Raw genomic sequence first — 15,339 nt, forward strand, 5'->3', positions numbered from 1 at the left:
CCGCCCCTTTCCTTGGGTGCCGACCTCTCCGAGCCTTGGGAAGGAGAAAATGAAATGTTATTCGGGTTTCCTCGCGGCTCTTCTTCAGCTCTGGCCACTTGGGTTTGGAGCGCGCGTGGGAGCGCAGTTACACCGGCGCGTCCGAGTTGGGGCCAACCCCCGGAGGCTCCTGGGGCTGGCGGGGAGTGTGTCCAACCCCCGGAGGCTCCTGGGGCTCGCGAGCGCTGCCGCTCGGTCCCGGAGCTGGAGGAGGCGTCCCCGGAGCTGGAGGAGGCGTCCCGGCTTAGGTCCCGTTCAGCTTAAGCTGGTATCACATGAGCCGCAGGGGAGTGGGAACCCAGGGTGTGGGCGGGGGCGTGCGCGCCGGGAAGGGGCCGCCCAGTCCACCTATGCTCCGTGGCCCCGCTGACGGATGCCAGGAATTCCCAATGAGAGGCGATGGGGGGAAGTTTGGGCAACTCGGCCTGGCCAATAGAGAACCTAGGGAGGGCTCTGCCCCTTCCCCCCGCCCCCGCCCCCGCCTGCCTCCCTCCCGCAGCGCGAGTGTGTGGGCCCGGCTCAGTGTGCGTGGAGATTAGGTCCGAGCGCTCGCCCTGAGGCTGGCAGTCCGCGAGCTCCAGCCGCCGCCGCCAGCAGCAGCTTTTGCGAGCAGCGCCGCGGCGGAACCGGGCGCAGGGGGGCTAGCCCGGCCCCGCTAGCACAGCACAGCCCGGCTGACTCCCACCCCACTCCGGGACAGTAGCAGCTGCAGCAGTCGCCGCCGCCGGGAGAGAAGGTGGAGGAAGAAACCCAGCCCCTAGCACGCGCGCACCATCATGGACCATTATGATTCCCAGCAAACCAACGACTACATGCAGCCCGAAGAGGACTGGGATAGAGACATGCTCCTGGACCCGGCCTGGGAGAAGCAGCAGAGAAAGGTCAGCAGCCGCCCCAGCCCGCTGCTGCCCCCGGCCCCGGCCCGCTCCGCTCCGCCCGCCGCGCTAGCGGATTGGGGCTGGGAACCGGTTCCTGGCGCGCACGAGCGGGGGCGGGGGATGCGCGCCCGCTGCCTGGTGGGGTGTTGGGTTACAGGCGTGGGGCGGGAGGGGGAGCGCCCCTGCCCCAGAGCCCGCGAACGCCCAGCCAGACCATGGGGCAGCGGGGCCGCCATCGGGCGGGTCGCTTTGGGGCTGGTGATCCAGGTCACCCGGCTGCCGCCGCACCATCCCCGCGTGGGCAGGGCGCTGGGGCGGTGCTCGGGAGGCTGGGGCTGAGCCCCCGGCTCGGTAGCTGCGGCTCCGGATCGATTTCCCTTCCCTTCCCCGCCCCCTGGCCGCCTCTCCATATGGCGTGCGGTGGCAGCGCACTTCCTGGGCCGCCCTGGGCTGGGTACCTGGAGGGGCAAGCTGCGCCTCTGCGCCTCCCTGCCCCTGCCCGCAGACCGAGGGGGAAGAGGGCGCCCGAGGGATTGGAAGCTGCCCCGGGGTCGGGCTCGAGGTGGACCTGCTGAAGGGGTTGGGGCTGAGAAAAGCCGGGGGTGTACGCGGGCTCCCCAGCGGGCCCTGTGGGGGCGGGGTCAGGGCGGCAAACCGTTTTATTGCTTAACTCAGTGGGTTGTGAGTTGCGAGCGGAGGTGGGCTTGAGTCTGCGTCCTGCGCCTCCGAACGCTGCTCATTCCTGGGAGAAGGCGGATTTAGGCAACTTGAGTTGAGGGGCTTCAGGGCAGGGGGTTGTCCCGGGGATGTTTAGGGTCACGGGGATCCCTGCTTAGCCACCGAGCCGTGTCCCAGTCCCCGTGTACCCGGTGCGCACTCCACCCCCGGGGCTAGGCTCGCAGCTGGCGATGGGACTCCGGCACTGTGGCCAGTGGCAGGAAGAGGTCAGAAACCACTCGTGGGGTGGGGGGAGGGCGCCCCAACACTGCCTTTGCTTCCTGCCTGCGCGGTGAGGTCTTGCCCCAGGCGGCCACGTACCCTCAACACCCCTCTCTCCCTCCTCCCCCCGCTGCCCGCTCCCATCCGGTCCCTCCTCGTTTCATCCCTCTTCGCCCCACCCCCACCCCCCACCCCCTGCTGATCTGGGAATGGGGCGGGGGGGCAGGATGGCGCGTCCCTCTGGATAGTGCGGTTGGGGCCGGGCTTGAGGGAGAACGCTCATGTCCAAAAATGGTAACGTTCATTCCCTTTTTTAAACTTAAAAGGGGGGGAGTTTAGGGAGCCGACTGAAGTTTTTTTTTCAGCCAAAGGCATCCTGTATTAGCTCACTCAGGAATCCTAAGCCCTTTTACTCACTTCATCAGACAAGCAGAGGTAATTTAAAACACACACACAAAGGGCTTCCTCAAAGTCAGTCGACCTGACACCCAGGCAGGCTTTCGCTGGGCCCAGCCAGCCCTATGCGACATCCCACCAGCTTTGAGCTGACTAATTGGAAATACAGCCGTTACTTAAGACCACCCCTTCTCTTCCTCTCTACCCGCCCTGGGAGAGCTGGGGAGAGCCGTGACAGCACCCCACTCACCCCCTTATATCCGGGGACAATTGGGTGGTTGGTGGAACAGAGAAGGGAGTGGGTAACAGAAATTCCCGTGGGGGCAATTTCAGGGTGAAGTCTTCTTGAGAATAGATTTTAACTTGGACAGGAGCGATGAGATTAGGATGGTGGATGTCTTGGGATCATCCATGGGGAGTAGAAGAGAAGGAAACTCTTATTTACTGACTACCTACTTACTGTAAGCCTAGGAGGGGTGGGAGTGACAGGACTGCCCAAGAATGAGAAATTAGGTCCTTTTAAGGACTGTGGGAGGACTAAGTTCCTGGGAAGCACAACCTCTTGTTTCCTCAGCAATGACCAGGGGACCTGCACAATGGTGTTCAGTATTGTCAAATGAATGAATGAACATATTAAATATAGTTGGGAAGAAAAATTATATAGTGCCTTTCTCTCTCTCTCTCTCTCTCTCTCTCTCTCATCATAAAACTCTGGCCTGGGTGGTGTGGAAAGAGTGGTCTGGGAAATTTGGTAATCTACTGGGCAAACTCAACAGTTCCAAAAGCTGGCATTGGTTGATGTGTGCCAGGCATTGTTCTAATCTAGTCACGTATATTGTTCCAGTTGTTACTCCCAGCAGCTCTGTGAGCCGGGCACACGTGAGGATGAGGGAATGAGGGGCCGAGGGGGAAGTTAACCAGCCCAGAGTCCCAGGCTGGTGTGGGGTGGGGCTGGGATGCATCCATGTTCAAGGCAGGCAGCTTCGCCTTCCCTGTCCCTCGTTGGTTAAGGGAGGCAGGAAAGCTGGGCCTGGCATCCAGATCCTGCCGGGATCTCTGGACCAAGGGGAGCCAATGCCTGCTTTGGTGGGATTGATGGGAGGGAGCAGCTGGACAGCACAAGCTTTGGGCTGGACTCAGAAAATCTGGTCCAAAGTTTTTTTCTGCCATAAATTTGCTTTGCCTCCATTCCCTCCTCTGTAGATTTCACCTAGTTCTCAGTGGATATAAAGTGGTTTTACCTGTGGAGAATCAGACTTAGTGTAATTGGTTGCTTTTGACACCCTCCCTGCTGACCCTGGGAAGCAAGCGTTGGGTGGGACCAGGGCTGACAAGTGGACAGAGTCTGCCCATTCCAGATGGAGGCAGGAGCGTGGGGGTGGGCGGGGAGGACACGGTGCAGTGGGACAGAAAGGCCACCGGTGGGGAGGCCAAAGACCCTGTTTTTAGCCCTGGTGCAACCACGACTATTTGTGAGACTTTGGGCAAGTCTCTCAGCTTTTATTAGCTCATTCAGTGAATACTTTTGGAGCACCAACTCCGTGCAGATAGAGCGCTGAACAAGACAGACAGGTGCCTGGCACCTCCATTCTGTTTTCTCTGTAAAGGGACTGCATTCCTGCCCTGCTAACACCCTGGGGCTCCTACAGGGATTGGATTAAATGACGCGGAAGGAAGTACTTCCCCTGAATGGTGAGGCCTGTTGCTCATGCAGGTAGAAGTCTGCACAGGTAGGAGGCATGACTCAAGACCTGTGGCAGGTGGGCCGTGGCTTGTCCCTTCTTCAAAGAATGCTTCAGTGCAGAGCTCATCAGGCTGGACTCCCTGGCTTCAGACCCAAAATGCAGTGGGTCAGAGATGTTCGCTGGCTTTCACAGTCTTCCTGACTTCAAGGCTGAGCCACCAAAGCTACTTTCCTAGGGACAGCAGGTCTGAACGCCTATCCTTTTGGGTTGGCCATAGTCCCAATGGATCTTGCCCATGCCTTTACATGTATGTGTGTGTGGGTGTCAGGCAGGCTGGATAGATTATAGATCAGTGGTTCTCAACCTTGGCTGCACATAAGAATCAGCTGGGAATCTTTTTAAAATCCTGATTTCTGGGCCTCATCCTCCAGAAATTCTGTTTCTTTGTTATGGGGTGGGGCCACAACATTAGTAACAAAGAAACAGAATTTCCGGAGGATGAGGCCCAGAAATCAGGACTTTAAAAAGATCCCCAGGTGATTCTAACGTGCAGCCAAGGTTGAGAACCACTGTCATAGACTTGGAGTAGCATCCTGACTCTATACTTTCAAGCTTTTGACTTTGGGCAAGTCACTTAACCTCTGTCAGCCTTTTATTTATATAAAAGGAGCTAAACTCGTCTGGTGTGGGTCAGTGGTTGAGCATCCACCTGTGCACTTAAGAGGTCGCTGGTTCGATTCCCCGTTAGGGTACGTGCCCGGGTTGTGGGCTCAATCCCTAGTAGGGGGTGTGCAGGAGGCAGCCGGTCAATGTTTCTCTCTCAATGTTTCATTCTCTCTCTCCCTCTCACCACCCCTCCTCTAAAATTAATAAAAACATTTTTTTTAAAAAGGAGCTAAGACCTGTCCTCGTGTCCTCCCAACCCCACCCTGCCGCTGCCCCAGGTTGATGGGAGGAGATATGTAAAATAGCAGCTCTGGTGGTTCTCTCTTCCTTCTTCAATCCTGGAGGCCCTGGTTGAATGTGTATTTCCACAGGTGCCAGCCCTGTTTTCTTTTTCTTTTTTTTTTTTTAAACATGTAGGAGTTTAATCAATATTTGTTGAGCTAATGGATGTTGAAACAGGCAGGTGTAAGGACATAGTTGTAAATAGGCCCAGATCCTGATTCTGCACCCACGTGGAGCCAGGTTGTTAAACCCAGCCGCGGGAAGAGAGGCCGCCCTGTTTACACTTCCTTCTGGACTGCATGACCCGCACAGGGGCTAACCGTTCAGTGGGGAGGGAGGCAAAGGTGGGGAGGACCAGACATCTGCCTGCCTTGAAGGTTAGGACTCCTGCAGCCAGAGCGGTGTCTGGCAGACATAAAACCTGAGAGAAGGGAGCATTGGCTCTGGCGTCCGTCCTCATGCCCCTCACACTTCTGGCTCCTGCTGGCTTCCCCCCTGACCAGTGTCCATGGGACAGGGATCCAGCCTGCCCTGTTCTCTGCCGAATCCCTAGTGCCGAGCACAGAGACAGGCCTGTTAGAGGTGGTCAGGAAAGATCGCTGAGTAATTGGAAAATGGTGTCATGCTTGCCTCTGAACTCTGGGCTGGGGGTGGAGATGGGGATGAAATGCTTTACATTCCAGATACACCACCCCATCCTGGGGCTGTATCTGGCTCCATGCTCTGCCGGTAGTCATGCTCTGGGCACATTGGCTTCAAATCTAGATAATCTCGAACTGTGTGAGCTACCTGATGACCCCAACGGGGAAATGGAGATCATCATTCCTGCCTGATGTAGTTGAGTTAAGCCAAGTAACGTACACAGGGAGTGTAGCAGAGCACCTGGCAGATAGCCAGTGCTCAATAAATGTGAACAGTTTTGAGGAATCGGAATTTTTATGGCCTTTACCCAATATGCTTTGAGGTAGGTGTAGTATATAAACCCATCATAGAAGGAGCCCAGGCCGCCTAGGAATGAGTGGGAGTTGTGTCATCCTTGACCTCTGACCCTTTAGTCAGCTCTGGCCCATTCAGTGTCACTTGACCTCTGATTGCTCAGTTCCTTCACTGTAGAATGCTGTAAAATTCCTGTTCAGCCTTTCCCTCCTTCCTAGATATATAGGACGAAGAGGTGCACGTTAAAGTGCTTGTTTGCTTGTTATAGGACAGGCAAAATGACCTCAAAATAGGAATTACCTCTAAACGAAACAACCTGGGGGTGTCTGCAAGCCCTGCTGTTCCATGGCTGGGGCAGTCTTTGCCCTCCCCTCCTTGCCCACCTCCCAGCAGCTTACCCAGCCCCTGCTTTGCTTCAGGACCTGTTGCAGCTATTCTCTTGCCAGAGCTTGTCCACCTGAGTGCGTTGAGAACAGGTGCCCACTGGTTGTCGGAGTGATTGACAAAGCCTGAAGGAGAGAGTAGGGGGGCTGGAGCATCAGGCCTGTGGGGACCACCTGTGCTGCTAAGACAGACCGGTGTGAGAAGGCCTGAGCGCTCTGTGAACCAGACTTTCCAGTTTTGAGGATTGATGGGACCTTGAGGGGCCGTCGGCTCACTGGGGATGGACTTTAGGAGGAAGGGACTAGCAGGCTCCTGCAGGACCCGTGGTCACCAGCCTTTTCAGATGGAAGAGGAAGAAACTCATTTCCATTCTTGAGGAGGAGCTGGTGGCTGTTCCCAGTGGGGTGGGCGTGGGAGGAGGCCCTGACCCATGAGCCCTTCCTGGCGGGGTAGTTCTGAGTGTGAGGAGGTCAGACCAATGAATGTCCTGTAGTTTGGGGTTTGTGGTTGGGATTTGGGCCCCCCCTCTTTCCATCTTCTTGAGGAAGAGCTGGGGCTGGGCACCTGGCCAGTGGCCACAAACCATAAATTTCGTTTGAGGACTTGTCACACAAGACCTGGTGCCTCCTGTGTGTCTGGAGCCAGGGTGGGGCAGCACGAGCCTGAGCCATGACCCTAGTCCCGACCTGTCACTGTGTCTCTCCAGGAAAGAGCTGGAAGTGACTCCGTTTCTCCCCCTAGTTCCTTAATAGTGTAAGAGTGTTGGTAGCTTCTTATGGATCAGTCAATGCGCGATGATTGAACCCCTCTTAAGTATCAGATGCTGTGCCCAGAGGTCATGGAAATCATGGTTTAGGTGGAGAGGGGACTTGAACGACACAGAAAATGACAGCAGGCTGCGTCAGTGATGGCCAGAGCGTGGCCAAGGCAAATGCCATGCTCACTCACTGCAGGGCAGGAGCCAGACCTGCGGCCTGTGGAGGTGGCAAAGGTGAAGGGCTGGTGGCGTTTGAGCTGTATTGCCTAGGAAGGGCAGGATTGAAGTTCCTTCTGGGAAGCCTCTGCTTTCCCTGGGAGCCAGGCCGTGGTGTGTGTGTAAGGAGGGTAGGACGGGAAGGGAGAGGGGAGAAGGCTAAAAGGGCAGAGCAAGGGCAGCTGCCTATCTTGCTTGCAGGGCCCGTGGGCTGGGGAACACCCCTCCTGTTATTCTCACTCCTTGTCCTTCTTTCTTATTCTGTTTGTTTCTCCCAGAGCTGACCTCTCACCTTTCTGAGAGGCCAGGCTGTTTGCACAGCTCACAGGTGGGGCCCCGGAGCCTCACACCTCTGTGCAGGTGTTGTTGGGATCATTCCAGCCAGTTAACCCCACGTGTGACCACCCAGTGCTTTCCTGGGATCCGGTATTTGGCTGAGAGGCTGTGGTCTGAGGGCACCTTCCCCACTGCCCTGCTGTTATTCCCTCGGAGTGTGGTCATCTCTGGGACGGGCTCATGAGCTGGGCTTATTCATCAAGGACACTAGAGCAGTTCTGGGGCCCACCAGATCCCCAGAGGGGTCATGCCTGAGAGGTCTTGGGCAGAGGAGGCCCCCTTAACCTGGTTCCTTAGTCCTGGCCAGACTGGGTCACCCCAGTCGGACTCATGATTCCACCCAGGGTTCTGTTTCCATCAGCTCAGGTGCCGGCATCCTGCGAAGTATGAATTGCCCACACTTGGCCCTGATGGAGGCAAGGAGCCTTGGGAGTGGCAGGGGGAGGAGACCCAGCAAACCAGGGCTCAGAGCCACCCTGGAAGCCCACGTTCTCTTAACACATGGCCCAGATTTCTCCCTGGTCCTTAGGCTGAGCATCAAGTCCCAGAATCCTTTCTTCTCAGCAGGTGGGAGGTGAACGTATGGAAAAGGCTGGTCCGGTGCTCCTGTCCTGTCCTGGCTGGGGATTATCTGGCAGGATCTGTGTGTGGGACACCAGGAGTGCAATGTAGTAATGCGTATGCCCCAAAGCTATGACCCCACCCTGCCCCCTGTGTGCCCCATTCAGCCATCAAATGGCAGCATTGGTTACAGAGGGGATGGGTGGGAGTGACAAGGCCCTAGTCCAACTCCAGCCCCTCCTAGACAAATCAGCAAAAATTGTGGCAGTCCCCTGGGCAGGGTCATCTTCCCAGAGCTAGGAGCAGGACTGGATTTTTTTTTTTAAGTTAAAAAAAATTTCTTATAATAACGATAGCTTCTCACGCTTTCTGAGCACATGCTAAGGATCAGGCACTGTCCTCAGGACTCTACATGCATTACCACATGTAATCACATGCATTACACATAAGGTGCCTTTTATGGTATAATTACATCTCAAAAAGCACTCAGAAAGTGCTAAGTAGCATAAAGAAGAAAGTGCCGATTGCCTGTCTTCCCACCTCCCAGCGGCAAGAGCCCGCACAGGAGTTTCAGATGCCCTCTGCCACCCTGTCCCTCTTCCTCTCATTCCTGCGTCCCCCTTTCTCTCCCCTCACTGTCTACTCCAAGGCCAGGGATCTGGGTTTGTGGTGAGTGAAGCGGGGGAGATAGAAGAGGAAAATAATCAAGAAGGGCAGCTTTCATAAAAAGTGTGATGTGGCCCTTTTCTTGGAAATTGCTTAAGGATAGCTCATCAGAAGGCTGGGGTTGGGGAGGAGAGGTGGCCTTCCTCATTTCCCCATGGACCTGCGTCTGTAAACCCTGTTGGCCTGGGATTGCTTCTCACCTGTGCCATCCCCAGGGTTAACAAAGTGGGGGTCCAAGAGGGGCAGCTTTCCCCAGAGTCTGATGCAAGGGGAGGGCCAGGGTCCTCCCCCAGGAGGCAGCTGCACCACTCTTGGGTTGCTTAGCAATAGTGGGAAAAGGTGACTTAGCCCACTACAGAGGTAGGGGGAAGAATAAAAGGCAGCCAGGGATGGAGGTGGGAAGTAGATGCAGAGGATGCGGTTACCCTGGAAACCGCCTGCTTGGTCCTTGGCTACAGTGGGCTACTGGGCTGGGATCCACTCTTCATTGGGAGGTTGCAGGGTCCTCCCGGGCCTGTCACCCACAGTGTCGGCGAATGGAGGACAGAGGAACCCTCTTGCACACGACCTGTGTGTGAGCTGTGTTCTGTTGGCAGCCACATTTAACATTCCCAACAGCCTTGTAAGGTATGTGGGATGATCGCACTTGATAGATGAAGATTCTGAGCTTAGAGAGATGAAAGGGACAGGCTCACAGCCGCACAGCAGGAAAGGGCTGGTGATGAAGGTGCCGGTACCCTGGGTTCCTAAAGGAAACCTCATTTAGATTTGAAGCATTTCACAGGCCCAAGATCCAGGAGTTAACATCAACACTGTTCACCTCCTGGGAAGAGAAGAGAAGATGGGAGAAGGAGGGCTGAAAGGAGAATTATATCAACCAACCAACCAGTATTTATTAAAAACGTCTCAGTTCTCCAAATAAGTAATAAGACTAATAGTTCACACTGATTGAAGGTTGCCTGGTTTGGAGTACTTCAATCTGGTCAGCAACCCTTTGAGGAAGGTTATTTTTCTTGTTACAGACGGGAAATGGAGGCTCAGAGAGGTTAAGTAACTTGCCTAAGGTTCACCAGCCAGTAAGCCAGGTGCAGAATGAGCCCAGGTAGAATGATCTTGGAATTCATCTATTAACCAGAAGTACAGACACAGCCTTTGCTTTAACTGAGAGACAAGAATATATAAATGAAGTAAAAAGGAACAACTCAAGATGGTGTATAATCAAGTGCTCATGAGATTCAGCATTTTTAACATTTATGCTTTCACATATGGTTTTCTTTCCATTAATCACCATGAGCCAACTTGTGAGGTCCTATCCCCATTTCACAGACAGGGCTAGTGAGGCTCAGAAGGGTAAGTGACTTGACCAGGTCTCACAGCCTGAATGGGGTAGAGTTGGTTTGGAACCCAGGTCCCTGAGTGGAGGGTCTGTGAGGCTACCGGGGTGGGCATGGGTCTTTCTGAAGTTCCTTTTTCTGGTTGAAAAGGTAGTAGAGGATTGTAGTTGTATTTCTTTCCACTTCCAGTAGAAGGAGTAACTGTCAGGAATAGACTCAGGTCCCCTGAACCTAGAGGACCCCACGGGTCCCCCTTGGCCCAAGTCGAGCTAAGATTCAATCATGTCCCCCTCCCTCTCTGCTGCTTCAATTCCTTCAGCCGTTACCTGGTCCTTTTGGTCACTAGGACAAGCAAACAGGATTTATGGAACCCGGTAGCTGAGGCTCAGTGTTATTTTGTTTGGATAAGCCTGTGCACGTGAAACCCAAAGTTAGGGGTTCTTGTTTAAGCCTTGAGACTGTTAAGTTGGTGAGGGGAGGCTTGGGGGCTTAGGTTGGGGTAAGCAGTTTTGGCTTTACGCTTTGTGGGCCAGGCCAGGGAGAAGACAGTACCCTTCCTGACCCCCAGTTTTGAACCTTTGCCCCCAGGGTCTAAGTCCAAGGCCCCAAATAGTTCAGCGGAGGGTGCAGCAGAGTAGCGATCCCTGGGGGAAGGGAGCCTTTCCCATGAGCTGCCTCCTCTCTGCCTTATCTTTCCTGTTTTTTGGGGTGGCTGGTGCTATGGGGCTGTGCAGGGGGTGGTCACAGGCCTGTGAGTTGAGACCAGGCCAGGGCTTGCAGGGGAGCATTTTTATGGGCCTGAAGATTTATTTTTTAAAAGCCATCTGTAAAGCCGATGATAACTGATGGGCGTAGAACGGAGTGGTGCACAGCTCTATTTTCAAATCATCTGTAGGTGAAATGACACCGAGGGAGGAAACGGCGAGGTGGGTGGCCTCCTGCAGGCGGGTCTCCTAATGGAACTTGGCTTTCCATCTGGGAAGAGAGGCGGCAAGCCTTGCATGGGTGGGAGGGGGCTTGCTGCAGTCAGACTCCCTCTTTTCTCCTGTTCTAAGTCCTCACACCATGAAGCAGGTTCCCTACCATCCCCAGTGTGAGGGCCTGGGGTGGGGGTGGGGGAGGGCAGCTGCTATTGCCAAGGTCCTGCTGTCTTGACCTCTGTGTCTGTCTGGGTCTGTGAGTGAGTGTGAGTGTGTGTGTGAGTGTGTGAGTGTGTGTGTGTGAGTGTGTGTGTGTGTGTGTGTGAGTGTGTGTGTGTGAGTGTGTGTGTGTGTGAGTGTGTGTGTGTGTGTGTGTGAGTGTGTCTGTGTGTGTCTCTGTGTGTGTGTGTGTGTGTGAGTGTGTGTGTGTTGCTCGGAGAAGCCCCTCTGTTGTTTTTGGCCGCTGCCATGACTTTGGCAGAGGAGTGGCTCCCCTTCAGACACCGCGGACATCCTCCAGATAATGCCTAATGGCACTTTCCAGTCGAGTTCCCGATATTTCGGAAAGGCCTTTCTTTCCAGGAACCCAAAGTGCTTTTGCAGACTTTGCCCTGGGAGCCGGAGGAGGCAGCTCACGAATGCTGCTTTCCTGGAGCGGGGGAAGCGGGGCCAGACCCCCGGTTTCCTGCCCTTCATCTCACGGCTGAGACTGTGATCTTCACTCGCACGAAGCCCTGAGGTCTCTCTTTGGAAATTGGGATAATTTCCCAAACTTTAGCCCCAATGAAAGACGCCTATTTTTTTTTTTTTTAAAGTTAAGCAATAGTAAATTTGGAGGTTGTTGTATATAATCAGCTTTTTAAAAATTAAGGAATGCCACACTGGCATCTCAGTTCAGTGGGCTGGAACCCCTTTAGTGGGGCTGCTTGGCACGGGCAGTGAGGCCACAGTGGGGCCCCGGGGTCCCTGTCCCCCTCCCCGCCATTCCCTTTCCACGGGAGCTGCTGGTTCAGGGGAAGGCCCAGCTTAGGGTCACCTTGTGGCTCAGGGACCGTATCTGGGAATGAGGAGCTGAGCATCATCTCCCCTCCCCCAGCAAGGACTAACCTGGTTACTGTGCTGTGGGCCAGGCACATTGCTAGTGTTTTACAGATACCGATTCATTTAATCCTCACAACACCCTTTTGAGGTGATGTCGCTGGAGGGTAGGAACATTTAGAAAGGCCTGCAAAGACTCAGGTGGTCACAGCTGTCATTTCTAGGTTTTCTGCTCTTGAGGCCAGTTCACAACGACCGTGGATGTTATAGACAGAGTCGAGGCCGGGGCGTGCTCTTCTCCAGTCCCATTCCCTTCCCTCACCGGACGGAACCACTGTCTGTCTGGCTTGGAGTTCTCTTTGTACGCACAGTTTATGCAGTTCCTGCTTGTGTAGTTGTCTTTGTGCACCTGTTTAAAACTTTACAGAAATGGTGTCTCACCGTGCACCCTGCCCCATCGGCTCACACTTCTCTGCATCCTGGAGCTGTCGACAGACGCAGCATCCCATTTGTGGAAGAGACGGCTGAGGCCTGGAGGACTTGGGGGTTTGCCCAGGTCACACAGCTGCGTACAGATGGCAGGTGGGACTGCAAGCCGGGCTTCCTGCCTGTGCGGGAGGTGCTCTCTGCCACGGGGCGCCCTGTGCCCTGCCTGAGTTCAAAGACTCCCTGGTGTTCGATGAGGGGGGGCAGTTTCAGTTTCTTTCTTTCCTCCCACGTGTGTTTTTGGCTCCTGGCTCCCGTGCCCCGGGGGCACCTGCACCCTTGCCTAGTGCCCTCCTTCCCCCGGGCGGGGGGGCTCTGAGAGTCAGGATAGTTGGGACTCACCCCCTTGCCATCTTTTCCCTTCCTAGGGTAGCAGTTGTGCTTTTACTGCTCCTTGATGAGGCAGCTATGCAGGGACAGAAAGCTGCTGTGAACGTATTTGGGAAAGCTTCTACGTGAGTCTCTGCTTCCCGTCCCACAGTGGCACCTTGCAGCACTGGGAAGCTAGTCGTGCTCTGCGTGCCGTTTTGGAAGAGGCCAGAGGAGGGGAGCCACGCTGAGCCGAGCCCCTCTTGGCTGGGAATGAGCAGCCAGTAGGTTCAGTTATGTCTCCCTGTCCCGGGTTTCCTGCCCTGGCCTCGCTTCCTTTTCCCCTGGCCCTGGGCCACGCAGGCCTTTGCCTCGCTCGCTTAGCGCCCGGCTGGATGGGCTGGAGAGAGCTGGAAAGGACGGACGTGCTGGCAGCCTCTTGGCAGCCTCCTCACACTTGCTTTGGCCACTGTTGTGAAACGCTTGGCTCTGAGGACATTTGGAGGATTCTCAGGGGATGTCGCTGATCTACGGCTGACCTGGGCTCCTTGGATGATTGAAGGTGGATTTGTGGGGTCTCCTGGGGCACTCTAGTAAGGGATCTGTTATCGGGGCTCCTGGAGGCTGTGCCCCTGAAATTCGGACATGCTCATGCCACCTCATCCCAGAGCCCTGGAGCTTAGCAGGATGGGGGGATGGAGGGGCTGTGGAGTAGGACAGTGGCTCTCAACCTTGAATGTGCACCAGCATCCCCTGGAGCGCTTGTTGAAACACAGATTCCTGCCCCCAGCAAGTTTGGCTCAGTGGCTAGAGTGTCGGCCTGCGGACCGAAGGGTCCAGGATTCAGTTTCGGTCAAGGGCACAGACCTTGGTTGCAGGCTCTTTTCTTGGCCCTGGTTGGGGCTCATGTGAGAGGCAGCCAAGCGATCTGTCTCTCTCACATGGATCTTTCTTTCTCTCTGTCTCTCCCCCTCCCTTCCATTCTCTCTAAAAATCAGTGGAAAAATATTCCGGGCGGGGGCGGGAGTGGATGAATAAAAACAACACCCCCTCCCCCCCAGATTGTGGGGACCCATCCTCAGAGCCTGTCGTTTGGTAGGTCTAGGGTGGGAGCTGAGAATGTGCATGTTTAACAGAGGGCACTTCAGAGTTACTCGCAGAGGAAGGAGAATGGGGCTGGGGCTGTTTTTATACTTTGCTATAAAGGCCTTGAGCCTGATGGTGACTTTGCTGATATTTTCTGCCTCCCACCTCTCCTCCCTTCCCCAAGTACGTAAAAGCTGTGTTTTCTCTCTGTTTGAGAGGCCCAGACTTGGAGAGGGGATGTGCTGCTGCACCCCGAGGAAGGGTAACTCCTCAAGAGCCTCCTGCTGGCACATAGTCGGTGCTCTAAATAGTGGATATGATGAACAGTGAGGGTGGTGCCTTTGGAGGGGGCGAGAATGCCACAGTCCAGCATTAGATACCTGGCAGATGCGGAGGTGCCGGTGGGCTGCTCAGTGATGGGGCTGAGCCCAGTACCCAAAGCAGAGCCGAGGCTGGCCCCCCAGCTTCCAAGGTCGGCCCCGGGAGGCTGCCCAAGGCCAGGGAAGCTGGTCTAGTGCTGGGGACGGGGTCTTCCCCGGATGTCAGATAGCGGCAGTGGGAGCTAGCACAGACCCAGGCTCCATATTAGGCAGGCAAGCTGCGGTTTCTCCTCTTTGGGCCCGCGGCCCACTTCAGATTCCTCTCCCAAGGCACTGGCCGTGCTGACACGTCCCTCCGCTCCCTGCCCATTGCATTTGGCCGGAGCCCCTATTTGAGAAAATCTTAGGGAGTTTCTGGTCCTTGTATGTGGATTCAGGGGCCGCAGAGGAAGTAAAACCTGGACCTGGGTTTTCCTTCTCCTTCGGCCCAGTGCCATGGGTTCTCTGGAGTGCGGGATGCCGGCTGCCTTCTGTCTTTAGCCACAGCATCCAGGGGCGCGTGGAACCAGCCGGCACCTCTGGACCCTCCAGCTCCCAGCATGCGGGACCGGGGCCAGCTGCTTTCGGCTTCTTTCCTGTTGGGACCCTGCGCGGTGGCATTGAGGAGTGAACAGGTGTGGAAACACTGTCCTTTTTGCACTATTAGGCCAGAGACCTGTCTGGGGGGACCCTGTCCTGTCCCCTCAGCATAGGGAGTACGATTGTGTGCTATGTGCCAGGGCCCCAGGAGACCTGTCTTTCTTAAAATATGTTTTTTATTGATTTTAGAGACGGAGGAAGGGGAGAGGAGAGGGAGAAATATGGATTGGCTGCCTCCTGCACGCCCCCTACTGGTGATGGAGCTCTGACCAAAATTGAGCTGGGGACCTCTTGGTGCATGGCACGATGCTCAACCCACTGAGCAACACCAGCTGGGCCTGGGGTTTCATCTTAGAGCTGCCCGTGGCTACTGCATGATGTTGACAAGTCACACTGGATCTTTACCTATAAAATGAGGGGGCTGGCCCTCGCCGATTTGACTGAGTGGTTGGAGTGTTGGCCCGTG

At 55.4% G+C, this 15,339-nt stretch overlaps 1 protein-coding gene across 3 annotated transcripts in view; it reads left to right on the forward strand.

Moving 5' to 3' along the window:
- Window positions 1-316: 316 nt before the first annotated feature.
- Window positions 317-15,339, forward strand: part of ACTN1 (actinin alpha 1) — a 91,605-nt gene continuing 76,582 nt past the window's right edge. For 2 of the 3 annotated variants that reach the window (XM_081110155.1, XM_081110156.1), the window contains exon 1: window positions 535-920. In XM_081110155.1, the coding sequence (XP_080966281.1) occupies window positions 816-920 (105 nt within the window). In that variant the 5' untranslated portion in view covers window positions 535-815. Of the gene's footprint in view, window positions 921-15,339 lie in introns of all 3 variants that reach the window. The other variant, XM_081110154.1, reaches the window with a different exon arrangement.

This window comes from Myotis nattereri (genome assembly GCF_964212035.1).
Source record: "Myotis nattereri genome assembly, chromosome: 1".
Classification (NCBI taxonomy): Eukaryota; Metazoa; Chordata; class Mammalia; order Chiroptera; family Vespertilionidae; genus Myotis; species Myotis nattereri.